The sequence below is a fragment of the Nomascus leucogenys genome, chromosome 8 (assembly GCF_006542625.1).
Source record: "Nomascus leucogenys isolate Asia chromosome 8, Asia_NLE_v1, whole genome shotgun sequence".
Lineage (NCBI taxonomy): Eukaryota > Metazoa > Chordata > Mammalia > Primates > Hylobatidae > Nomascus > Nomascus leucogenys.
This window is the reverse complement of record NC_044388.1, coordinates 78,716,419-78,743,654: the sequence shown is the minus strand read 5'-3', so window position 1 is coordinate 78,743,654 and position 27,236 is coordinate 78,716,419. Positions and strand designations below refer to the sequence as shown.

The 27,236-nt window shown below is 39.8% G+C and overlaps 1 protein-coding gene across 10 annotated transcripts in view; it reads right to left on the bottom strand.

The window, feature by feature from the left end:
* Positions 1-27,236, bottom strand: part of RNF38 (ring finger protein 38) — a 156,796-nt gene that overhangs the window by 27,236 nt on the left and 102,324 nt on the right. For 9 of the 10 annotated variants that reach the window (XM_030817454.1, XM_030817455.1, XM_030817456.1 and 6 more), the window contains 2 exons: positions 15,082-15,275; positions 8,354-8,567 (listed from right to left, as the gene is read on the bottom strand). In XM_030817454.1, the coding sequence (XP_030673314.1) occupies positions 8,354-8,567; positions 15,082-15,275 (408 nt within the window). Of the gene's footprint in view, positions 1-8,353; positions 8,568-15,081; positions 15,276-17,924; positions 18,006-27,236 lie in introns of those variants that run through there. The other variant, XM_030817460.1, reaches the window with a different exon arrangement.

The following is a 27,236-nucleotide window of genomic DNA, read 5'->3' as shown; positions in this document are numbered from 1 at the left end:
CTCCTGACCTTGTGATCCGCCCGCCTCGGCCTCCCAAAGTGCTGGGATTATAGGTGTGAGCCACCGCGTCCGGCCAGATTGTATAGCCATTTTTTCCCCATACTAAGAAAAATACTTCTGTTTAACTAACATAACGCTTGGTCACTTATAAAGTTTATATATTTATTAGAAGCACTTTAAATGAGATCATAAAACACTTCAGCATTCACAAAAAGGAAAATATAAGTGAAATAAAGTAGTTAGTTCTAATAGTTCTTCACTTTCAGAGTCTGACTCTGGTGAATCACTTTTACTTTCAGTGTCATTGTCTGGTTTTCCCACAAAAGGTTCAGTGCCATTAAGGGAGTTGGTGATGCAGCGTTTCTTAAAACTATCCATAAAAGAAACAAAGGCTACTTGATGCTAGATTCTTAAGTCAGGGGTGTAATTATATAGAGCTTGTCTACTTTTGACTCCTGCTTGGAGGTTTATGTTAAACTCACCTCCTGCCACACCGCCTAAACACTACCACTTAAGCCCTATGGGTAAACTGCAAGACATATGATGCACAGCACAAGCAATGAAGACTGTGTCACAACTACTGCTTGGCTGACACCAAGATTAAGATGCCATCAATCGTGAGAAGCATCCGTCCCAAATTCGGAGATGTTAAAATATGGAAATAGTACATTTTAAAATCAGTGAAATAGGGCCGGGCGCAGTGGCTCACACTTGTAATCCCAGCACTTTGGGAGGCCGAGGTGGGTGGATCGCTTGAGGTCAGGAGTTTGAGACCAGCCTGGCCAACTAAAAATACAAACAATTAGCTGGGCGTGGTGGTGGGCACCTGCAATCCCAGCTACTCGGGAGGCTGAGGCAGGAGAATGGCTTGAATCCAGGAGGTGGAGGTTGCAGTGAGCCAAGATCGAGCCATTGCACTCCAGCCTAGGCAACAAGAGCAAAACTCCATCTCGGGGGCGGGCGGGGGGGGGGAAGAAGTTTCACATTTCTTTTCAGAAACTTCATTGTAAAATACAAGCAAAGTACCAAAGTACATAAAGCATGAACATCAAGACTACAAACAAACAAAACTCATCAGATGAACACTCATGTAACCACCATGTAGGTCAATAAACAGAACATTGCCAAAATCCCCCAACGACCCCCCTCAAGGACCCTTTCCTGGTCAAAATGATCTCACAGCCATTCTTTGATCCCAGTTATCAAAGGAATCACTATCCTGATTTTTCTGGTAACCATTTTTTTTTTTCTTTTGAGATAGAGTCTTGCTCTGTCACCAGGCGATCTTGGCTCACTGCAACCTCCGCGTCCCGGGTTCAAGTCATTCTCTGGCCTCAGCTTTCCGAGTAGCTGGGACTATAGGCGTGCACCACCACACCCAGCTAATTTTTTATTTTTAGTACAGACGGGGTTTCACCATGTTGGCCAGGATGGTCTCGATCTCCTGACCTCGTGATCTGCCCGCCTCGGCCTCCCAAAGTGCTGGGATTACAGGCGTGAGGCACCACACCCAGCCCTAATCTGTTTTTCTTTATGGTTGTACCACCGAGGCTTGAACCCCAACCTAGTCTTTTGTTGGTTAAATATCTTTTCGCTGTCTTCACGGTGACTGATTGTTTCAGTCTGTGAGACGGAGGTCTTGCTCTATCATCCATCCATCCTTATCTACCTATGTATCTATCTATGAGATGGGGGTCTCACTCTGTCACCCAGGCTGGAGTGCAATGGCACAATCACTTGGGCTAAAGGGATCCTCCAGCCTCCGCCTCCTAAGTAGATGGGACTACAGTGGAGCGCCACAGTGAGAACTTTTGATTAATACAAACCTTTCCAAAAAAACAGACATAAAGAGCTACTATAAACAATCCTGTAGAATTTTTTCTGTGGGGACATATGCACTCAATTCTCTTGATTACACCAAGAATGGAATTACTGGATTACTGGGTAGGTGTATGTTTGACATGATTAGAAACTGACCAACAGGTTTCCAAAAGATCATGCTACTTTTTACTTCCACTAGCAATAGAATTGTCAGTCTTTTTAATTTTGGCCCTCAAAATGTCATGTTTTCATTTGGTCACCCAACTGTCCCAGAACCACTTATTAGCAATTCTGTCTTGTTCCAACTCACCTACATTCATCAAGTCATATGCCACGTATATATACTCACGCATGGCTTAACGATGGAGATACATTCTGAGAAATGTGTCATTAGGTGATTTCGTTGTTGTGCTAACATCACGGAGTGTACTTATACACACCGAGATGGCAGAGAGCCTACTACACACCTACGCTTATATGTTATAGCCTACTGCCCCTAGGCTACAAACCTGTATAGCATGTTGCTGTTGCTATACTAAACCCTGTAGGTAATTATAACACAAGGGAAGTACAGTTAGCCCTTGAACAACATGAGTTTGAACTGCACGGGTCTACTTATATGCAGATTGTTTTTTTCTTTTCTTTTTTTTTTTTTTGAGACAGAGTCTCACTCTGTCGCCCAGGCTGGAGTGCAGTGGTGCAATCTCGCTCACTGCAACCTCCACCTCCTGGGTTCAAGCATTTCTCCTGCCTCAGACTCCCAAGTACCTGGGATTATAGGCACCCGCCACCACGTCTGGCTAATTTTTGTATTTTTAGTAGAGATGGGGTGTCACCATGTTGGCCAGGCTGGCTCGAACTTTTGACCTCAAGGGATCTGCCCACCTCAGCCTCCCAAAGTGCTAGGATTACAGGCATGAGCCACTGTGCCCTGCCCACATTTCAATAAAAGTTGCATAAGTGTACCTGCCTCTCCTCCACCAGAGACAGCAAGACCAACTTCTCCTCCTCTTCCTCAGCCTACCCCACGTGAAAACCACAGGGACGAAGACCTTTATGATGATCAACTTAATGTATTTTATGATTTTTTATCACACTTTCTCTAGCTTACATTATAAGAATACAGTATATAATATATAAAATATGTATTAATCAACTATGTTATTGGTCAACATTAGTCTATTAGTTTTTGAGGGAGTCAACCGTTATATGTGTATTTTCAACAGTGTAGAGGGTTGGTACCTCTAACCCCTGTATTTGTGTATCTAAACACAAAAAAGATATAGTAAAAATATGGTATTATAAACTTATGAGACCACTGTTGTATATGTGGTCTGTTGGTCAAACGTTATTATGTAGCATATGACCATATTCACAGAAAATGTGTTGGCTTCTAGGTTTTATATTCTATTTCATTAGCTTATTTGGCTATGCTGGCATAAATGTCTTTATTACCATAGTTTTAAAATAATTCCTGGTAACTGGAGAAGCTACTTTGCCCACCTGTTCTTTCATGACTAGAACAGTGGTTCTCTAATTACAGTGTGCATTAGAATCACCTGGAGGGCATGGTAACCTAGATTGCTGAGTCCCACACCCACAGATCCTGATTCAGTAAGTTTAGTGTACAGTCTGAGAATCTGCAGTTCTAACAAATAATCTAGGTGATGCTGCTGCTGCTCAGCTGATTCAGCTCATACTCTGAGAAATAACTGGTCTAGACCTTAAGACCAGGGTATCAATGGGCCAATTATTTCTTAAAGAGCTAGAAAGTGAATGTTTTAGGTTTGTGGGCCATGGTCTCTGCACAAAGTAGCCAAAGACAATATGGATGAACAAATAGGTGTGGTTGTGTTCCAATAAAACTTTACAGAAACAACTATCAGTTCACTTTCTATGGCTATAGACAATTTCAGGTCTTTTAAATTGTCACTAAAAATGATAGAATCATTTTCTCAAGTTACACCAAAAATCTACTGAAAATTTATTTGGGATTATACTAATTCTATTACGTGCCACTTTTAAGAACTAAGAGCCTTAAAAAAACGGGATCTTTCGAGTCAAATCTCTCGTTTAAATAAGTTTTCCTGTGGTCAGGCGCGGTGGCTCACACTTGTAATCCCAGCACTTTGGGAGGCCAAGGCAGGCAGAACACCTGTGGCCAGGAGTTTGAGACTAGCCTGGCCAACATGGTGAAACCCCATCTCTACTAAAAATACAAAAAATCAGCCAGGCATGGTGGCAGGTGCCTGTAATCCCAGCTACTCGGGAGGCTGAGGCAGGAGAATTGCTTGAACTGGAGAGGTGGAAGTTGCAGTGAGCCAGTATCTCACCAATGCACTGCACTCCATCCTGGGCAAGAAGAGCAAAACTCTGTCTCACAAAGTATGTAAGTTTTCTTTAAACTCTCTCAATAATGCTTTGGTTTTCTACACAGTGGTTTTAAACCACTTTTGTTAAGACTGATACTTAACTTTTTTTTTTTTTTTTTGAGACGGAGCCTTGCTCTGTGGCCCAGATTGGAGTGCAGTGGTGCAATCTTGGCTCACTGCAACCTCCGCCTCCTGGGTTCAAGCAACTCTCCTGCCTCAGCCTCTCGAACAGCTGGGACTACAGGTGCGCGCCACCATGCCCAGCTAATTTTTGTATTTTTAGTAGAGACAGGGTTTCACCATATTGGCTGGGCTGGTCTCAAACTCCTGACCTTGTGATCCACCCGCCTTCGGCCTCCCAAAGTGCTGGGATTACAGGCACAAGCCACTGCTCCTGGCCAAGACTGATACTTAACTTCTTTAGTATTACTATGATTTTTTCAATGGTATTTTTTCTTTGAATTTTTATTAGAGAATTTCAAATATGTTCAAAAACAGTAGGATAAACCCCCATATCCACCACCCAGCCCTCAAACCATTAAGCCATAGCCAATCCACCTGAATATACTGCTTTGTTTCATGTGTTTTGTTGAAGCAAATCCCAGGACTCTATCATTTAAAAAAAAATTTTAGTATGCATTTCTAAAAAATAAGAACACTTAACCACAATAGCATTATTATATTTTTAAAAGGAAGTTATTTAAAATCAAACATGCAATCACGTTCAAAATTCCAATTATGTCATCAAATAAAAATAAATTATTTTATTAGACCTTTTTCCCTTTCCTCTCAAACAGAATCAAAAAAAAGCTTTACATATTGCAACTGATTAGTATGTCTGGGTTGTTCAGTGTTAATGTATCTTTTAAAAAGTTCCTGTTCTGTTTGATTCTGGTATTAAAAAAACATACTGATTATTGTATATTCATTTTTATAACATTTCAATCTGTTCAATTCTTAGTGCTAACAATTACCTAAGATGCTTCGGGATTTTCTATCAATATAATCAGTTTGACTACAAATATTGATGGTGTTACCTGTTCTTTTCCTATTCTTAAACTTTTTCCTTCTTGTCTTTTCTGCTGGCTTAGCCTACTGAATAGATGTGGTAATAGTCAGCATCCTGGTTTATTCCAGGTAGCAGGAAAGTGTTGAAAGTTTCACTTTTAAGCATGTTTGAAGTAGGTGAATTCACTGTAGGTCTGTTTCTGTTAGTTTTCAATTATAGCCCTTTTTAAGTCATGTACCGAGTTAAACTTTGTTTATTGCTCGCTGTTCTTGAAAAATTATTGGGGGAATTGAGAACCAAAATGAAGGTTCCTTCTTTCAGGGAGAAATTGCCTCTGTTTTCTAGGCCCCTGAGGTACCCATTACTTTAAATGAATTTTCACTAATTTCACAGAGTGATGTGAATTTGGGCTGCAAATTCACTTCTGCTCAGTCTTATCCTAGTGACCAGATATCCCTGTATTCTGGGTACACAGTGACTTAAGGTGCCTGGTATTTTACGTAGGAAGGGTCTCCTATATAGAAAGTGACTCCTTAAATAGTCTTTGATTTTTGTCCCCTTTGCCTCCTGACAGACTCAAAATTATAAGTTCAGGTTTGCTCAAATGAACAAATGCCTTAAGGATGGAACTAGCACCCCACTTTCCCTTAGTTTTGATTTCTTCTATTAGCTCTTTTGATGCTTTCAGGATACTTAAGAGTATTTTATCTAGCACGCTTGGTTGTCCTCAAGCAAAAGCAATGCTATCAATAAGCCTTCCTACCACGTATTGAAAATTAAAGTCCTTTTTACACTTTAAGACCTTCTAATAAGAAATGATGGCTAGATTTTTTATTTCTTGCGCCTATTAATATTTTTCCTTTATATTGTTAAAACCAATTATCTTGAAAGATTTCCTAATATTGAACCCACGCAGGACGGGTTCAATATTACGTTATTCTTTTAATACATCACTAGGTATATTAAAATAGGTTATTCCAACAGGTTATTTTTGACTTTTTTTTAATTAAAAAATTGTTCTCATACCTTCCTGCTGAAAACAGCTTATTCTTTTAATACACCACTAGCTATGGCTTATTATTTAAAACTTTTTCATCTGTATTCATGAGGGAAACTAGTCAACAGCTTTCTTTTGTTGTATTTGTCTATGAAGTTTCATTGTTAAAGTTGTGTTGGTTTCATAAAATATATTTGGAAGCTATCTTTTTCTATGATCTAGAATAGTTTAAATTGGAATTACCAGTTCTTTAAAGGTTAGACAAGAATTCAGATGTTTTTATTTTTTTGAGATGGAGTCTCGCTGTTGCCCTGGCTGGAGTGCATGCAGTGGCATGATCTTGGCTCACTGCAACCTCCACCTCACAGGTTCAAGCGATTCTCTTGCCTCAGCCTGCCTCAGCCTCCCTCAGCCTCCCTAGTAGCTGGGATTACAGGTGCCTGCCATCACGTGCGGCCAATTTTTTGTATTTTTAGTAGTGACGGGGTTTCACCATGTTGGCCAGGCTGGTCTCAAACTTCTGGGCCTCAGGTGATTCGCCTGCTTCAGACTCCCAAAGTGCTGGGATTACAGACGTGGGCCACTGCGCCCAGCCTCAAGTGTAATTTTAATTTTAAAGACGGATTTTGTTATGTTTTATAATTTCTGCCATGGCTACCGGTCTGCTCAGGATTTCTAATTCTTGTGTTGTTCTGGTTATTTACATATGCAATGTTTTCATATTCTAATATACAGACTCAACACGTAACACTACTAGATAAATGAGACCTTGCCTTTTCTGAAATGCAGTCTTTTCTTTCTTTGGCTCCATCACTAACCACCACTCTTCCTTCACTTTAGCACTTACCCCACAAGCCTGGTATGTATTTCTCTATATTTTTCTCTGTGTTCACATAGTCCTATATACAGTCATATACATATTAATTATGCTTTACAAAATGGGACTTTGTAAACACTTTCCTCCATTTTGCTTTTCTTGCTCAAGGGGATGGGGAGAAGGTACAATTGTGTTTTTCAGTATTTTATATCCATACTTTTATCAGGTTACGGCCACAAATAAGGTAAGCTTTCCTACGTGATCAATTTTTAAGTGTTTCATGAACATAATAAAAATGTCTGGCATAAGAAGAGTATCTAGGTAAGATATTTTCTCAGTTGTCACTGTGTTATTGTTTATTATTATCTAGTGCGGTAGATGAAAAATGAGATCCTATTCTCATTAGCCTTCTCTGGTAATTTTTTTGGTTTATAAACTCACAAGATTTCCCCCTTATCCTTAAAATCCAGCAATTTTTATAAGGATGTGCTTAGACACATGTCTTTTTTTTGACCTCAGAAACTCCACAGAAAATACCACCATGAAATTGTGGTCTTCATCCTCAGGCTCTGAAGATAGGCAACCCCTCTCCTCAGCTGGTCCCTCAGTTCTTGGCAGGAAGAAAAGGGAAATGAAACATTGTAGCCTTGTACCTGTCATCTCCTTGGAGATCTACGAAAACCTACAAGCAAAGATGTACCCAACTGTCTTGCTTATTGAATTATTCCAGAAGAAACTAGGAAACAGGGATATGTGCTCAAATCACCAATTGTCTGCTATTTCCTATTAATCTTAAATCAATAATTTCAAATCAAGCATACATGAATTCATTCTAAGCTTTCATAACCTTGATCCTTTTTTTTAAATTTTTTGAGACGAAGTCTCGTTCTGTCACCCAGTGCAGTGGTGCGATCTTGACTCACTGCAACCTCCTGAGTTCAAGTGATTCTTCTGCATCAACTGGGATCATAAACATGTACCACCACATCCAGCTAATTTTTGTATTTTTAGTATAGACGGGGTTTCACTGTGTTAGGCTGGTCTCGAATGCCTAAGCTCAAGTGATGCGCCTGCCTCAGCCTCCCAAAGTGCTGGGATTGCAGGCATGGGCCACCGTGCTGGGCTGATACTAATTTTTTAAGTTCAACTTTCTTCTATGGAAGCTGTGTAGAGAATTTAAATCTCAATTCTTAAAAGGAATGAGGAACTTAATTAACTTCATTTTAGGTAAAACTAAAAGAAATTTGCAACAAAAAGCCAAAAAAAAAAAAAAAAAAAAATCTCCAACTGCCACAAAATTTCAGCTTCTGTATTTCCAAGACATTCTGTTATTGTACCTGATCATGTATGTCAACCATGACTGCATTCTGCTGGGGTGGATGAGCAGCAGGATGTAACAGACGGGGAGATACATTCGGAGGGTGGAAGGCTCGAGGCTCCTCTATTGCTTGCTGCTGTGCATAAGGGAGATGGTGATAGTTTTCATCTTGACTAATGGAATTATGTCGAGACAGACGATCCCTTCTTCCTCTCTGGCGCCTGACAGGAGGACTATAATAAATGTCAAAAAGAAAGTCATTATGCTTATTGTCATCCATCAAGATTCTGTATTTTCTTTGATATCTATCAATAGTATATGCTAAGGTAAGCTTTATTATTAAATAACTGCTAAAATTCCCCATCAGCTCTAAAAACTTACAAATTTAAATACAAGGTATATGTTTTATACCATAATGAAAGCAAACAGTATTGGTATTCATCTCTGAAAGTATTTAGAAATCAACAGCTACAAACAATTTTTTCTTGAATCATATGAAATTGCCCTTTTTATAAGTAAAAAATAGTGTAACAGCAACAATTTCATATTATTTAACCTACCATTTTCTCCCTTTTTAAATATTACAATAAAACGAACTTTAATCTGTAGATACCTTGTCAGTGTTTCTCATATACCTAATAGGCACCTTTTTGTCTATTTAGCTAACACATACTTAAGACATAGTTCCTATGTGGCCAAAATGACACTTTTAAAAAATGAGAAGAGAAAACATGAAATAACCAAAGAACATATAATTTGCTGACAACTGCAAATAGAAACTGGGTAAACACACGATGAATATGATTGAGAATATGATTGATAGTATCAACACAAATATTCCAAGAATATACAAAATTTTTAACTTTTAATTTTTATGGGTACACACAAGGAATGTATACTTATATAGAATTTTAAATTAGAATTTGCTTGTTGGGCCAGGTGCAGTGGCTCATGCCTGTAATCCTAGCACTTTGGGAAGCTGAGGCAGGTGGATCCCTTGAGCCCAGGAGTTCGAGACCAGACTGAGAAACATGGTGAAACCCTGTTTCTACCCCAAATTACAAAAAATTAGCCGGGCGTGGTGGTGTGCACCTGTAGTCCCAGCTACCTGGGAGGCTGAAGTGGGAGAATCACCTAAAGCCTGGAAGGCTGAGGCTGTAGTGAGCCGAGATCACGCCACTGCACTCCAGCCTGGGCGACAGAGTGAGACCATGTCTTAAAAAAAAAAGAGAGAGGAAGAGAATTTGCTCATTGAAGCAAGCCACATTTACTCTCCATGTACTAGTCATCGACACAGTTTAATAAAAGTTTTATTGTGACTAAACTTTCATTTTGTTCATCTCTAAAACTGCTTTTTACAATGGCTCGGCACAAAAGCAACTTGAAAAAGTACCCTGCCTCATTAAAATTGTACTCTACATTGGGCAAAGGAGGTCAAATATCTCCCTTCTAGGAAGAACTCCAAGTGTTGTTTCAGCAACTTTCTTTACGGTCACTTTTTCCTTAATCTTCCCACTCTGTTCCTCTAAATCTATTTCTTCTTACTCCTAATTCTCCAATCTTAAGAGAACAAGGGACACTCCTTTATGAGATCAACTCGCAAAGGTGCTCTTGATTATTGTCCCTCCAGCTTCTTGCTCCATTAATTGTTTCTTCTAACTTTATTTTTAATACAATCCTTTTTGCATTTTTGCTTCAAACTCTACTTACTGTATTATATTGAATTCAAGATGCCCTCCACCTTAGAACTAAAAACTTTTTTTTTTTTTTTTTTTTTAAGAGATGGAGTCTTGCTCTGTTGCCCAGGCTGGAGTGCAGTGGCGCAATCTCGGCTCACTGCAAGCTCCGCCTCCCGGGTTCACGCCATTCTCCTGCCTCAGCCTCTCCGAGTAGCTGGGACTACAGGCGCCTGCCACCACGCCTGGCTAATTTTTTTGTATTTTTAGTAGAGACGGGGTTTCACCGTGGTCTCGATCTCCTGACCTCATGATCCGCCCGCCTTGGCCTCCCAAAGTGCTGGGATTACAAGCGTGAGCCACCGCGCCCGGCGAACTGAAAACTTTTTTGAGACGGTGTTTCACTCTTGTCACCCAGGCTGGAGTGCAATGGCACGATCTCTCGGCTCACTGTGAACTCCGCCTCCCAGGTTCAAGCGATTCTCCTGCCTCAACCTCCCAAGTAGCTGGGATTACAGATGTCCGCCACCAAGCCCGGTTAATTTTTTTTTTGTATTTTTAGTAAAAACAGAGTTTCACCATGTTGGCCAAGCTGGTCTCGAACTCCTGACCTCAGGTGATCCGCCTGCCTCAGCCTCCCAGAGTACGGGGATTACAGGTGGGAGCCACCGCGCCTGGCCTACATTATTTCTTTTAAAATTTTCTCGTATTGTCTTCTTCTGGAAATATTAGTAGACATTTAGAACTTATGACTCTGTGTTCATACTTAAATTTACTTTTTCACATTTTTCATTTTGCCCTGTTACACTACATTCTGGGAAATTTTCTCTGCTTGATCTTCCAGAATGAACTCACTTTTTCTATTTATTAAGTTTTACCAGCTAACATTTCCAGTTGATTTTCATGAGTACAATATCCCTCATCCCTCTCCGTCTTACATCTCTCATATTACATGTACTCTAAAATTCGATCTTGCTTGTTCTATTGTTTCTTGAAGTTCATTGAGTTTAATGGCCCTGTTTATTCACAGTTCTTTGTTTTATTGCATTTATTAATAGTATCCCTCTTTCACTTCATTTGTTTTTTTCAAATACCTAGCTTTGAGCTCACCTCTGTAACTGAAATCCTGCTAGATTATTGTTAAAAACTGCATCTGCTTGGCACAGCCTGTTTCTGGGAGAAATTCTGGCAGCTATGCTTATAGGTAACCTATATTAAGTAGTAAACAAGAACAGAATACAGAATAAGACACACTGCTGAAAAAAAACACCAGGAGAGCCACTTTTCAGGGTGGTAAATACTCTCTACCACTCCTTTGTATTGCTATGAACAAGGACCATGATGCTTCTCAAAGAACTCAAAGCTAGTTACTACTATCATCATCTGTAAACAGACATTGCTGACACTCCCTTCCTGGTCCAAGGCATTTCCTATGACCTAGCAATTCTACTCCTAGACTTACATCCTAATGAAACTTTTGCACATGTACACAGAGGTGTGCACACAAAGGTTCCTAACAGTATTGTTTACAATAAAAGAGCTGGGTGCGGTGGCTCATGCCTGTAATCCCAGCACTTTGGGAGGCCAAGGTAGGCGGATGGATCACTTGAGGTTGTGGGGAAAAGAAAGAGAGATCAGCCTGTTACTGTGTCTATATAGAAGGAAGTAGACATAAGAGACTCCATTTAGTTCTGTATTTGAGATGCTGTTAATCTGTGACCCTACCCCCAACTTTGTCCTCGCAAGAGACATGTGCTGTGGTGACTTAAGGTTAAAAGGGTTTTGGGCGGTGCAGAATGTGCTTTGTTTAAAGATAAAGGAGAAAGCCGCCTTTAGGAATAAGGTGGGGCTTGCTGAAGCAATACTGCTAAAAGGTTTATGGAGATGTTCGCATATACATTTCAAAGCACAGCACCGGTGATGGTAAAGATAATCATGAATAAATACTAAAGGAACTCAGAGGCCGGCGCCGGTGTGGGTCCTCTGTAAGCACAGCACCGGTCCCCTGGGCCCCGCTTTCCCTTCTCTACACTTTGTCTCTGTGTCTTATTCCTTTTCTCAAGTCTTTCGTCCCACCTAACGAGAAGCACCCACAAGTGTGGAGGGGCAGGCCCCCCCACCTACAGAGGTGAGGAGTTTGAGACCAGCCTGGCCAACATGGTGAAACACCATCTCTATTAAAAATACAAAACATTAGCTGGGTGTTGTGGCAGGCGCCTGTAATCCCAGCTACTTGTGAGGCTGAAGCAGGAGAATCACTTGAATGTGGGAGGTGAAGGTTGCAGTGAGCCAAGATCGCACCATTGCACTCCAGCCTGGGCAACAAGACTGAAACTACGTTTCCAATAAAAAAGTTAAGAAACTGGGCATAGCTACTAGCCAACAACAGTAGGCGGATACATAAATTGTGTGGTACATTAATATAATGGAACATTATATCACAGTAATAGAACTATTGCTACTGCTACCAACATTAAAAACAGAATGCTTAATAAACAGTCAAAGAAAAATACATTTAAATGAGAACAGGCAAAAACCAAAATTATATTGTCTTAACAGTATATTCCTAAGTATTAAAAACTATGACTGAACAGGGAATAATGTCAAATTCCAGAACAAGGTTACCCTCTAGGAAAAATGAAGGGGAACAGTAGCACCTGAGGCCTTTGAGGGATCAATAACACTATTTTCACCTAGGTGGTGGGTATATGTATTTGTTAGCTTTTTTTTTTTTTTTTTTTTTTTAATTTGAGACAGTCTCACCCTATTCCCCAGGCTGGAGTGCAGTGGCACGATCTCAGGTTTTGCCATTTTGCCCAGGCTGGTCTCGAACTCTTGACCTCAGGTGATCCGCCCACCTCGGCCTCCCAAAGTGCTGGCATTACACGCGTCAGCCACTGTACCCGGCCGTGCTAGCCTTTTTTTTTTTTTTTTTTTTTTTTAAAAAGATGGAGTTTCGCTTTTGTTGTCTAGGCTGGAGTGCAATACACACCCGGCTAATTTTGTATTTTTGGTAGAGACAGGGTTTTACCATGTTGGTCAGGCTGGTCTCGAACTCCTGATCTCAGGTGATCTGTCCACCTCGGCCTCCCAAAGTGCTGGGATTACAGGTGTGAGCCACCGCGCCCGGCCTGCCATTTAACTGTCCATTGCTTTATTCACCATAAAATAGGAAAAGACTACAGCAGGTACTCAGGCCTTAACTTTGAAATAACTATACTTTCTCATGCTTATTATATTTAATAGCTATAAAATAATTTATCTGATAGCCATATACTATCTTACCTAAAAACATTCCCATGTAACTGGTTAATAAGGTACTGGGTAATGTAAAAGTGTTAATGTCTCAACAGAATATAGCTCAGAGACAGGTTTATGTTGTTTCAGCTGGAACACAGAATGGTGGTTTTAAGATCCCTTCTGTATTAGCCCGCTCAGGCTGCCATAACAAAACACTGCAGACTGGGTAGCTTAAACAGATACTTAATTTCTCAAAGTTTTAAAGCCTAGAGGTTTGAAATCAAGGTACCAGCATAGTCGGTTTTTGGAGAGGGATCTTTTCCCTGGCTCTTGCAGACAACTACATCTCACTGTCTCCTCATATGGTGGAGGATGAGTTCCCCGACATCTCTTTTTGAGACAGTCTTGCTCTGTCGCCAGGCTGGAGTGCAGTGGTGTGGTCTTGGCTCACTGCAACCTCCACCTCCTGGGTTCAAGCGATTCCCCTGCCTCAGATTACCGTCTCAGCCTCCCGAGTAGCTGGGACTACAGGTGCGCGCCACCACACCTGGCTAATTTTTTGTATTTTAGTAGAGACGAGGCTTCACCATGTTGGCCAGGATGGTCTCCCGACCTCGTGATCCGCCAACCTTGGCCTCCCAAAGTACTGGGAAAACAGGCGTGAGCCACCCCGGCGCATCGCTTCTTAAAGGACATTAATCCTGCTGGGTAAGGGTCCTAACCTTATGACCTCATTTAACGTTAATTACACTTCCTTAGCGGTCACATCTCCAAATACAACCACACTGAGGGTTACAGGAAGGTTACAGCTTCAACACATTAATTGAGGAGGAGGGGTTACAAACATTTGGTCCGTAACACCTTCCTAACTCAAGATCATTGATATTCCTTCAACATCCTGGACATGCATCTCACAATGCACTATTTCCCTGGGATAAGAAATACATGACCTCTGGCAACAACTAATGAGGAAGAAACTCAGGAAGAAATGCACTCCTCTAGGATGAAAAGACAAGAGCCAAATCCCATTGCCTAAAAGTTGAACTAAACTTGTCATCTTTTCATACCACAGGCTCCACAGTTGTTTTTTGTTTTGTTTTTTAAATACAAACAGTGTCTCATTCTGTCACCAAGGCTAGAGTGCAGTGGAACAATCATAGCTAAGGCTCACTGCAGCCTCACACTCCTGGGCTCAAGCAATCCTCCTGTCTCAGTTTCAGCTTGGACTACAGACGTGTGCCAACATCCTCAGCTAATTTTTTGTTTTTTTGAGAGAGACAGGGTCTTGCTATGTTGCCCACGCTGGTCTCGAACTCCTGGCCTCAAGTGATCCTCCCACTTTGGCTTCCCAAAATGTTGGGATTATAGGCATGAGCTACTACTGTGCCGAGTCTCCATGATTTTATAAGAAACATAATTAAGCTCCTAATTGCCTTAGAGGATACAGAAGGAAAAGGAATGGAGTAGGAAAGGGGTAGCTCATTTCTAAGATCTCCATGTATCCTTAGTTATGAACTACAAAATGCATCTTCTAATAGTCAAGATTGCAGGCTAGTCCACAACAATCTGTACCGTAAGATAGCTGATTTCATATATAATGGCATGGACTGATTTTAGCCTCTTTCCATTTCTTCATCTGTCAATGATAAGCTAAATAAACTCTTCTAACCTACTGGAAATCTAGGCAACTTTATTCTTCGTGAGTGAATGTACGTGTATGTGTGGTGATGTGTTTATGAAATGACTACAGAAAAAATGTTTTCTGATGTTAAATATACTCACAAATCTACCAATGGAAGAAAACTTAAGAAATAAATTGTAATTAACTAACCTTCTTCTGTTGCGTGCAGGTGTGTTGCATCGTTCCCCTGAGAAGTGATGTTGGCTTGGTCGAACTGAAGGGGGCTGCCTATTTGATGTCATCTCCCATGGTCGCATTGGTGGTGAGGGAGCTGGTGATGCTGATGTATAATCAAAGACTGAATGAGAGAGGCGCTGTCTCTTAGGACTTGGACTATCTTCACTCTGCCAATGCAACAAAATGGATCAACTGAGTAAGATCTTTTAAGGATTTCACATTACTGCATATGCACAGGTGTTAAGATGTACTTAACCTAAAATCTAAAAATGTAAAGCAGGGAAAAAAATATATGCTATCAATTCAAATTTAAAACCTTTAAAAAATGCTGGGATGGGGTAGAACAGGGGAGGGAGATGCACAGTAAATGATACCAAGTGAAAAATGAGCTTTGTTTTTAAAAACTCATTCTAAGGCAAATGAGGTAACGACATATAGGGTATATAACAGCATAATAAAACTTTTGTGTAGTACTTGACCTTCTCTTTAAATTCCCAAACCACCTGAAAAATTACACTACACTATAATCTCCCATCAATAAGGCATCAATTCTCAGCTGCGAGTTCAGCTTAGTAGGAGATATAATTGAGTAGGACCCTCGATTTGATTCTAAATCACACTCCTCTCCCTCCTTGTATCTGTTTAGACCACTATATTTATTTTTTTTTAAAGAGAGTTACATGGGGCCGGGCACGGTGGCTCACACCTGTAATCCCAGCACTTTGGGAGGCTGAGGCGGGTGGATCACTGGAGGTCAGGAGTTCGAGACCAGCCTGGCCAACATGGTGAAATCTCGTCTCTACTAAAAACACAAAAATTAGCTGGGCATGGTGGCGCATGCCTGTAATCCCAGCTACTTGGGAGGTTGAGGCAGGAGAATCGCTTGAACCCAAGAGGCGGAGGTTGTTGTGAGCCGAGATCACGCCACTGCACCCCAGCCTGGGTGACAAGAGTGAGACTCTGTCTCAAAAAAAAAAAAAAAAAAAAAAAAAAAAAAAGTTACATGGATAAAATAAGATTTATATTAGACAGATAAAGAAATAGCAGATTTACATCATCAGTTCTTAACTAGAATATCACAGCAGTTTGGAAGTACTTTTAAAGTTTTCAAGGGTCCCAGCATGGACTTACTAGCTACAAAACTGATATGGATCACTTTATTGCAATAACACTCCAGGGTTCTCCACCTGACTCAATTTCCCAAATCAGTCTACCCAAAAATATCAAAGTTACAAATTAACTGAAAATTTGATAAGGCTGTGTGTTTTCTAATAGAACGTCTATCTCCAATCTATTACTGCAAGTTCTAATTAGTTGGGCATTACAGTACTTTTGGTTGCAAAATAATTAGTACCTGCAGCTACCATAAAAGTCATCTTATAACGCTGCAAAAATATACGGGATTACAAATTAGTGTTAGATTGTAGATAAGCATATAAATCAGAACTGATTAAGCTGAAAGGAATGAAGCAAATTGGTAAATGGCTATATTTGATCATTCCAAATTACTTAGCAGTATTCCAAAAACCATGTCATTTCCCTTCTATATTTAGGAGATATTATAATCAATTTTATTATCATTATAATTAAAATACAAAATACAAAAGCATTTTGCTCTAACTTTCCTACCACCATACTAACCTTATTTTCTCCCTAGATTTAACTGTATAGTCGTCCCTCAGTATCCTAGGGAGTTGGTTCCAGAGCCCACTCCCTCATACCAAAATCTTAAGATGCTCAGGTCCCTGATATAAAATGGTGTCGTATTTGCATATAACGTACACACATCCTCCCATATACTTTAAATCTCTAGATTACTTAACAATATCAACACAATACAATGTAAATGTTTTATAAATAGCTGTTATACTGTATTTTAATATTTGTATTATTCTGTATTGTTACTTTTAGTTCATTTTTTCTGAATATTTCCCATCCATGGTTGGTTCAATCTTTGGGTAAGGAACCACTAACTAATCTAGTAAAAGTACACTTATTTTTATCCTTTAATTTTAGTGAGAAAGTTAGTTCTTATGTTCTGATAATCCTAAAACTTAAAAAAAAGGTAAATAGCCACTGAAATTTAAATATTCTGATTTTTTAAAAAATGTAGAATAATCAAGACCTGACAAACCTGCACATGAACTACATGAGCATCAGAAACAGGGTGGCTCCACACCTGGTGAAACAGATTTGATTAACACTGACTTTTTTTTTTTTTTTTTTTTTTTTTTTTGAGACGGAGTCTCGCTCTGTTGCCCAGGCTGGAGTTCAGTGACGCGATCTTGGCTCACCGCAACCTCCGCCTCCTGGGTTCAAGTGGTTCTCCTGCCTCAGCCTCCCAAGTAGGTGGGACCGCAGGCACATGCCACCATGCCCAGCTAATTTTTTGTATTTTTAGTAGAGACGGGGTTTCACCTTGTTAGCTAGGATGGTCTTGATATCCTGACCTCATGATCCGCCCACCTTGGCCTCCCAAAGTGCTGGGTTTACAGGTGTGAGCTACCGTGCCCAGCTTAACACTGACTTTTTAAAAACAAAATGCTAGTAACGAATCATGATCATTAGCTTTTCATACATACCCCACATTGTATATCCTACTCTGAATAAACCTAATGTAAGCTAAAACACAGAACTTTGAATGCTACAGATACTCATGCTAAAGGTCAGATGACCAGAGAAAGCCCTTAGGTTATAAACCTTTATATATTTTCAGTGATGTTCAAATTGTGGGCTAAAAATGTGCTTATTTTACAAGACATGCAAAGCTTTTAAAAGTAGAGGTAAGGAAAAGTGGCTGCGAAAAGTAAAGTTACCATCACTTCTCTTTGTGCTGTGATGGTGACAAAGAAGAGACAAAGAATGGGAACTGAAGGGAGCTATTCATTAGAGTACTACTTTTCTACTTTTCTTTTTCCTTTCTTTTTTTTTTTCAGATGGAGTTTCGCTCTTGTTGCCCAGGCTGGAGTGCAGTGGCCTCATCTTGGCTCACCGCAACCTCTGCCTCCCAGGTTCAAGTGATTCTTCTGCCTCAGTCTCCCGAGTAGCTGGGATTACAGGCATGCACCACCATGCCTGGCTAATTTCATATTTTTAATAGAGACGGAGTTTCTCTGTGTTGGTCAGGATGGTCTCGAACTCTCGACCTCAGGTGATCCGACCGCCTTGGCCTCCCAAAGTGTTGGGATTACAGGTGTGAGCCACTGCGCCGGGCCAGTAAATTTACTTTCTAACTCAAAGTCATAGGAAACCACAATGACTAAATACAAGAAAACATTAAAAAGTAGTTTGCTATATGCAATATGATTTCATCACTTCCCTTATCAATTTTAGTACTCTAAGGAACTTCAAAGAAATTCTCACAGTTTCCAGAAAAGGGAAGGGGTAGTAACCTATAAAGAAATAAGAATTATATTAGCATCAGACTTCCTATAGCAGAAACAGATGCTAAAAGTTATCTGAGGGAAATGAATATTGAACCTAGAATTTTGTACTCCAATCACCCTATTAATCTAGTGTGGAAGCATATAAAAAGACCTTTGTCAGATATATCAGGACCCAAAGGTGCTCCTTACATAGCAGAAAATCATTTGATGTGTGCTCACAACATTCCCTATCTCTCTTATTTGAAGCTATTACACAATATCCAATAAATGACAGAAGTAACCCAGAGAGTACAGTGAAATGAAATTCCAGGAATGGTAGTACATCAAGTGTGGAAATTCATCATTCCACATTAGAACAAGAAGTCAGAGGGCTCTGAGAAAAATGCCCTAAATAGAATCAAAATCTATGACTGAGAACTTGGAAGTTATTAATAAAATTTAGGCAGACGGCTCTTTGTCATAAAAAAATATATAAAAGACAATCAGTCCAGGAAAGTCAATGAGGAATGCAAATTCATCTGACCTTGTCATCTAAAGCATTCTTTGAGTGGAATGGGTAGTCAGAAGATTACCTTCACTTCTCCATGGGCCAAACATGCTCTTGGTTCTGCAATGAGTAAATACATGGATGTTCCTAACATGATGCAAAGTGTTTACTAGTTTCTGATAGTTAAAATCAACCTAGGACAAGGCATGAAAGATCACTACTGTAGTTACAGAATAGAATGTAAGTATAAACTTCGTTAACGTAAACTCTAAAAGTTTCTTTATGATAAAATCACGGACATTTAGTGAAAATCAAAATACAAAAATCTAAAAATAATGGCTTAAATATAACAAACATACTTTCTTGTTTTTTGAGATGGAGTTTTGCTTTTGTTGCCCAGGTGAAGTGCAATGGCAGGATCTCGGCTCACTGCAACCTCCGCCTCCCAGGTTCAAGCAATTCTCCTGCTTCAGCCTCCCGTGTAGCTGAGATTACAGGCATGCGCCACCACACCCTGCTAATTTTTTATTTTTAGTAGAGATGGGGTTTCTCCACATTGGTCAGGCTGGTCTCAAACTCCCGACCTCAGGTGATCCGCCCACCTCGGCCTCCCAAAGTGCTGGGATTACAGGCGTGAGCCACTGCGCCAGGCCTGTTTTTTCTTTTAAAGACAGTCTCACTCTGTCACTGAGGCTGGAGTGCAGTGGCACAATCTCAGCTCACTGCAACCTCCACATCCCGGGCTAAAGAGATCCTTTCACCTAAGTAAGTCTCCCAAGTAGCTGGGACTACAGGTGCACACCACCATGACCAGCTAATTAAAAAAAAATTTTGGAGATACAAGGTCTCACTATATTGCCCAGTTTGGTCTCAAACTCCTGGGCTCAAGCAATCCTTCCACCTCGGCCTCCCACACTGCTGGGATTACAGGTGTGAGTCACTACGCCCAGCTAACAAACATGCTTTTAAAATGCAGTGCTAAATGCAGGGGAAAAAAGGGAAATCATCAAGGACTCAGAAACTGAGGAAAACTGAAAACCAAATTTGTATTTTTGATGCTCTCAGGAGGAACAGAAGATAAGGCCTTATGACTGAGACCCCTACATGAAGTAGTCAAAATTTCCAAAGCAGTACACTTAAAATAAAAAGGAAGACAAGAAAAAGTCATTCCAGTGGAAAAGAGAAGGAAACGTCAATAAGGAAATGTCTGCTCTGTGTTGACTTCGAGTGGAAGTGGGTTTCTCCCGTGAGAATTCAAACTTAGGTTCACACCCCACACCATATTTGGGGTTCAGATTTTCACGATCCATGCTGTCTGTGAACCTCTAAACATAAAAACATAAAAACTCATCCAGAACTACGCTACTACAAGGACTCTTTACATGAGTAAATACGAAGCTGAATCTGGAAGGATATTTCCACTGCTTTTGTAAACTAAAAATAAAATCCGCCCCCCCCCCCGCCCCCAAATGACTGAACTGACTCTCTCTTGACTACAGAGACCCCAGAGAAACTAGAAAAACTGAGTTCTTGGCCTTGACAGGAAGGAAGACTAGATACACCTCATTTCATCTCTCTATTCCCTGCTTCTGGAGTTTAGGCAAAACTGACCAGCATTAATGTTAAAATAGAAATTATAGGACCTAACAGAATGGACTTTTTGTGACTGTAAACAGGACCTAAGGCCAAGCCAGACAAGGGTTAACTCACACACCCCTACAGGTCACTCTAACCCAGTGTATTGGTTAACAGACTTTCTTATAAGATTCCCTTCTGCTGAATCCAACTTTTTAGACAAAGCTTTACTCTTTCAACCAACTGCAAATTACAGAATCTCATCTCTGAATCCACCTAAAATCTTTAAGTCCTCACTTCAAGATATTCCGTGTCTTTTCAGTATGAAACAATGTATACCTTCCATGTATTGATTTATGACTTTGTAACTCCTGCCTCCCTAAAACTGTAATTCAACTGTAGTGGGTACATTTCCTTGGGACCTCTTGAGACTGTTTTCCAGGCCATGGTCACTCATATTGTCTCAGAATAAACCTATTTAAAATATTTTTACAGAGTTGGGTTTTTCCACTGATACCTATGCCAGTAGTTCTCAAACCTTTACATGCTTCAGAAACACCAGATTGCTGGCCCCACTCCCCAGTCTCTAATTCAGAAAGTCTGGACCAGAGGTCCATGAACTGTCATTTCTACTATTATCCCAGGTGATGATGCTTGGATAATTTAGATTTTGAATTATCAGGCAGAGAAGTTCTTTCCCTCCTCTCCTTGTTGACTATAGGCCAGTGGACCAACTTTTCAAAGTACCAAGTGTTGACAACTTAAAATTCATAAGATGTTGATTCAAATCTGGTACAAGTACTGTCTCTATTATTTAATAATATACAACGTTGTACAGATATTACAGTATAAAACACTGCTACAGATTTAGGGATCATGGGAGGTAAAAGAGGTCATAATGGGAGGAAGGAAGGAAAGGCAGGTTTTATGCTTAGCATTAAATCTGATAAAAATGAGTCTAGGAGTACATCTCTATTAACACCAAACCATTTTTATTACCAAAACATCAACAGAGGTGAAATGAACCTGAGGCAGGCATAAGAATGCATTCCATAATTCCAGATGAACAAGTCAGAAGTCATTAAAGGCTAAAGAAAAACAATTTTATATGTAATATATATCTTAGGTTTATATATATCAGCAAGTCTTAGAGATAATAGGAGATGCTGAGCCAGACAAACTTTTCCCAAAACAGAAACAGGTTCCAAGTTCTACTCAGTGACTACAACATGCCTCTAATGGCAACCACTAGCGAGCCCTAAGGACTTCCTTCCCAAAGCAGCAAAGAGGCAACTTGTGTGGGGAAATGGAATTTCTCAAGAACCTGGTCCTCTTTCTAATCAGTCAGGACTACTCTTCACCTTAGATTTACAAATAAGCACAGCATGAGTTAAGAATCTTCAATTCTCCTTTAAACTCCCAGACTTTCTCTACTTGCCTTAATTATCTTTAACAAAAATGAAGTTTCTTATTCCACAACTAAGGAAAAACAATTAAATGCAAAGGGCCCAGGAAGAGCAAACTCTCACTAAATTTTATTCATTTTAAATAAATGTGAAAACTTAGAAATCAACACTGTGTATAAGCAACTTGTTACTAAAAAATAAGACAAGATCCTTTTTTTGTTTTGCAGAAGATGGATATAAGCTGGGGAAAGCAGAAAATTAATAATTTTATATTTGGATCACACAATAGTTTACAAAATGACTTCTAACATTACCTCATTTTATTCTCTACAAGCTGAGGTTTTTATTTTTAAACTATGTCCAGATAATATGTAAAATGTGGTGTTTTTTTTGATGAGACAGAGTCTCACTCTGTTGCCAGGCTGGTGCGCAGTGGCGCGATCTCAGCTCACTGCAACCTCCGCCTGCTGGGTTTAGGTGATTCTCCTGCCTCAGCCTACCGAGTAGCTGGGAGTACATGCGCGCGCTAGCCAATTTTTGTAGTTTTAGTAGAGACAGGGTTTCACCATGTTGGCCACGACAGTCTTTATTTCTTGACCTCATGATCCGCCCACCTCAGCCTCCCAAAGTGCTGGGATTATAAGCATGAGCCACCACGGCCCGCCTAAAATGTGTTTCTATTAGTGAAACTGAAACTTTTTAAGGCAGTTCAGTGAACATGCTGCCCTTGAACCACATAATGTACAGTCTCATTTCACATAGAACTTTCATTTGATGCATAACTCTTATATTCCTCAGATCACAATTTTGCAATGAAATTCAGTCTCTCAACCAGACAACTAATATATTCTCCTGAAATGTTATTTTACTTGCAGATATAGAAGAAAAAGGAGGCTTTGAATGTTCTGTTTTCAAGTTACCATAAACATGCAGAAACAAAAAAATTTTGCTCTTTGATATGAGCCAAGTTTTTTTTTTTAACGGAAGCCCAAAGAAAGTAACAGTTTGATATGCAGTGGCTGCTCAGAAAGGCACTCTAGTAGTATAACATATTGCAATCATACCATAATGAATAGTAAAATACGGTATTTTCCTATCATTGGCTATAACTGCTAGTCCACCAAAACACAGGAACTATAAATAAACTGGCTTCCTAAGTCTAAGGAGGCCTGCATGGCTAGTATTCGAGTAACAGACTAGTGATGTTATATACTATATTTTTCACAGTTCCTAATTACACAAACATCATTGGTTCACAAAAACTAATTTAGCTTGATGCTACAATTGTAGTTATCACTATATTTCTACCAGAGTACTAGATTCTACTCATGTATCTGTAATAATTTTAAGCTATAATTATAGATAAGAGACTAAAATAAAAAATAAAGTATAAACATGAAACCAGTGAAAATAGGAAAAGATACTAAAACAACCTGAAATCAAGAGATCCTTTGAGAGATAACCCGCCTGGAGGTGTTCTGTAAACAGCTGAAGCTCAGAGGGTAGGAATATAAATTTAGGAGTGTTGATATATAGATAGATCATAGTTCATGAAGCTGCAGACATAGACAAAATTGCCCCTCAAAAGTTTATGTAATGAAAACAAGGCCCAATACTGAAACCTAAGAAACACCAACATTTAATGCTGGGTACTTGATTAGCAGGAGGGTGGAGTGTGATGGAAGCCAGTGGAAGGAGGTTTCAAGGATGCAAGATGAGTGGCTGAAAAATATCCACCAGATGTATTAGGTGAGTGCAAAAATAACTGCAGTTTATGCAGTGTTGGAATTTGCCGTTTGGTACTGGAGTACATTCTTAAATAAATGTGGTTATGTTATATATCATTTTAATGGGAATTTCTCACTTTATATTCTTTGTTAATGACTTATTACTTGCTATTTATGTTTATTTTAGACCAAGGAAATGATGTTAGACAAAAAGCAAATTCAAGCAATTTTCTTATTTTAGTTCAAGGTGGGTCGTAAAGCAGCAGAGACAACTCGCAACATCAACAACGCATTTGGCCCAGGAACTGCTAACGAATATACAGTGCAGTGGTGGTTCAAGAAGTTTTGCAAAGGAGGCGAAAGCCTTGAAGATGAGGAGCGTGGCCGGTCATCAGAAGTTGACAATGACCAATTGAGAGCAATCATCGAGCTGATCCTCTTACAACTACATGCGAAGTTGCAAGCTGCCAAAGAACTCAACATGAATTATTCTATGCTGTGGTCGGTTGGCATTTGAAGCAAATTGGAAAAGTGAAAAAGCTTGGTAAGTGGGTGCCTCATGAGCTAACCGAAAATTAAAAAAAAAAAAAAAACAAAAAAACATCGTTTAAGTGTCATCTTCTCTTATTCTACACAAGAACAAGGAACCATTTCTTGATCAGATTTTTATATGAGACGAAAAGTGGATTTTATATGACAACCGACAACCAGCTCAGTGGGTGGACCAAGAAACAGCTCCAAAGCACTTCCCAAAGCCAAACTTGCACCAAAAAGAGGTCACGGTCACTGTCTGGTGGTCTGCTGCTGGTCTGATCCACTACAGCTTTTTTTTTTTTTTTTTTTTTTTTTGGAGACACAGTTTCGTTCTTGTCATCCAGGCTGGAGTGCAATGGCGTGATCTCAGCTCACAGTAACCTCCACCTCCCAGGTTCAAGTGATTCTCCTGCCTCAGCCTCCCGAGTAGCAGGGATTACAGGCATGCACCACCACGCCCGGATAATTTTTGTATTTTTAGTAGAGATGGGGTTTCACCATGTTGGCCAGGATAGTCTTGAACTCCTGACCTCAGGTGATCCACCCACCTTGGCCTCCCAAAGTGCTGGGATTACAGGCATGAGCCACCGTGCCCAGCCACTATAGCTTTCTGAATCCCTGCAAAACCATTACATCTGAGAAGTATGCTCAGCAAATTGATGAGGTGCACCGAAAACTACAATGCCTGCAGCCAGCACTGGTCAACAGAAAGGGCCCAATTCTTCTCGTCGAATTCTTGGCACGTCGCACAACCAACTCTTCAAAAATTGAACAAATTGGGTTACAAAGTTTTGCCTCATCTGCCATATTTACCTGAACTCTCGCTGACTGACTACCACTTCTTCAAGCATCTCGACAACCAACTTTTTGCTGGGAAAAGCCTTCTACAACCAGCAGGATGCAGAAAATACTTTCCAAGAGTACGTCCAATCCCGAAGCAGTGATTTTTATGCTACCAGAACAAACAAACTTATTTATGTTTGGTAAAAATGTGTTGATTGTAATGGTTCCCATTTTGATTAATAAAGATGTGTCTGGGCCTAACTATGATGATTTAAAATTCATGGTCTGAAACCAGAATTACTTTTGCACCAATCTAATACCAACACAGAGGTCTCTGACAGAGCTATTTCTAATAGGATTTGCTATCTCTTATGGCATATTTCTCCCCTTATGACAATTTTTGGAAAAGTCTTTCCCCCTTTTCTTCAATAATCTTCCATATGAATTTAAAAATAATTCTGAAAGCTCTAAAAACAAAATTCTGCTGATATTTTGGCTGGAAATTTCATTAAGTCTACAAATTTGCTAGAATATAGATATTTTCACAATAATTTGTTTTCTCTTTCAGAAACCTGGCGTATTTCTCTATGTGTATAGCTTTTCAAATTTTCATTCACCTAAGTTAACTTCAGTAAATTTGTTAGAGGTGTTTGAACCACAGTACCTCCATACTAAACAGTGGCTTGGTAAAATAAGACTGAGACCTGCTGGGCTGCATTCCCAGCAAGTTAGGCATTCCGAGTCACAGGATGAGATAGGAGGTCAGCACAAGATACAAGACCTTCCTGATATAACAGGTTGCAGTAAAGAAGCCAGCTAAAACCCACCAAAACCAAGATGGCGATGAGAGTGACCTCTGGTCATCCTCACTACTACACTCCCACCAGCACCATGACAGTTTACAAATGTCATGGCAATGTCAGGAAGCTACCCAATATGGTCTATTTTTATTTTTTGAGAGGTAGTCTTGCTCTGTTGCCCAGGCTGGAGTGCAGTGGCACAATCTCAGCTCACTGCAACCTCTGCCTCCCGGATTCAAGTGATTCTTGTGTCTCAGCCTCTTGAGTAGCTGGGACCACAGGTGTGCACCACCACGCCTGGTTAATTTTTGTATTTTTAGTAGAGACAGGGTTTCACCATGTTGGCCAGGCTGGTCTTGAACTCCCGACCTCAAGTGATCCGCCCGCCTCGGCCTCCCAAATAGCTGGGATCACAGGTGTGAGCCACCACGTGGGAGCCCCTATCTTGTCTAAAAATGAGGCATGAATAATCCACCCCATGTTTAACATATAATCAAGAAATAACCACAAAAATGGGCAACCAGCAGGCCTTAGGGCTGCTCTCCTTTAATAAACTTGCTTTCACTTTATGGATTCACCTCAAATTCTTTCTAGCATGAGATCTAAGAACCCTCTCCTGGGGTCTGGATCAGGACCCCTCTCTGTTAAGATATCACAAACACCCCTGAAATTAATGGTTGTGCCAGATATAAAATTATCTCACCATGTACTTAATTACCTTTTGAAAACTTACTATCTTCAATCACAACCATTGAATCCACTGATAGTAAAGACATGGCTAATTTTAAAACTTTAAGATAGGGGTTGACAGCAAAGAGACATGAAGGAATTTTGGGGGGTGATGAAACTGTTTTATTATTCAATGTGGTGGTGACTCCACATCTGTATGCATTTGTCAAACTCACAAACCTATATGCTAAAAAAGTAAATTTTATGTTAAGTATACCTTAACTTAAAAAATGTTTAAAATATTGTATGAAGCACTTTAAGATTCTAATTTTAAATATGAGTTTTTATAGAGATGCAAATGAGCCTACACTTATACCTCTTCTGTGGGCAATGAGTACACAAAGCCATCATTTTCACAGAAACATTAAAATACCAACCAAATGTGCACTGGGAAGCACATACAAAATATTCCTGGAAGCACTGCTTGTAATAACATTAAAAAACAAAAAAAAAGACAGGAAACTACCCAAATGTCAAGCAAAAAGAAAGGAGACAAGCTGCAGTATATTCATCTAATAGAAAACTAAAAACAATAAAATAAATCAAGTACACAGGCAGATGCACTAGTAGGGATGAATTTTTTAACAAGTATACAAAGTGTGACATCATTTATACTAACTTCAGAAACAAGCAAAATTAAACAGTATAATATCAAGGGATATTTTATATGGTAAAACCATATAGAAAAACAAAAGGATACT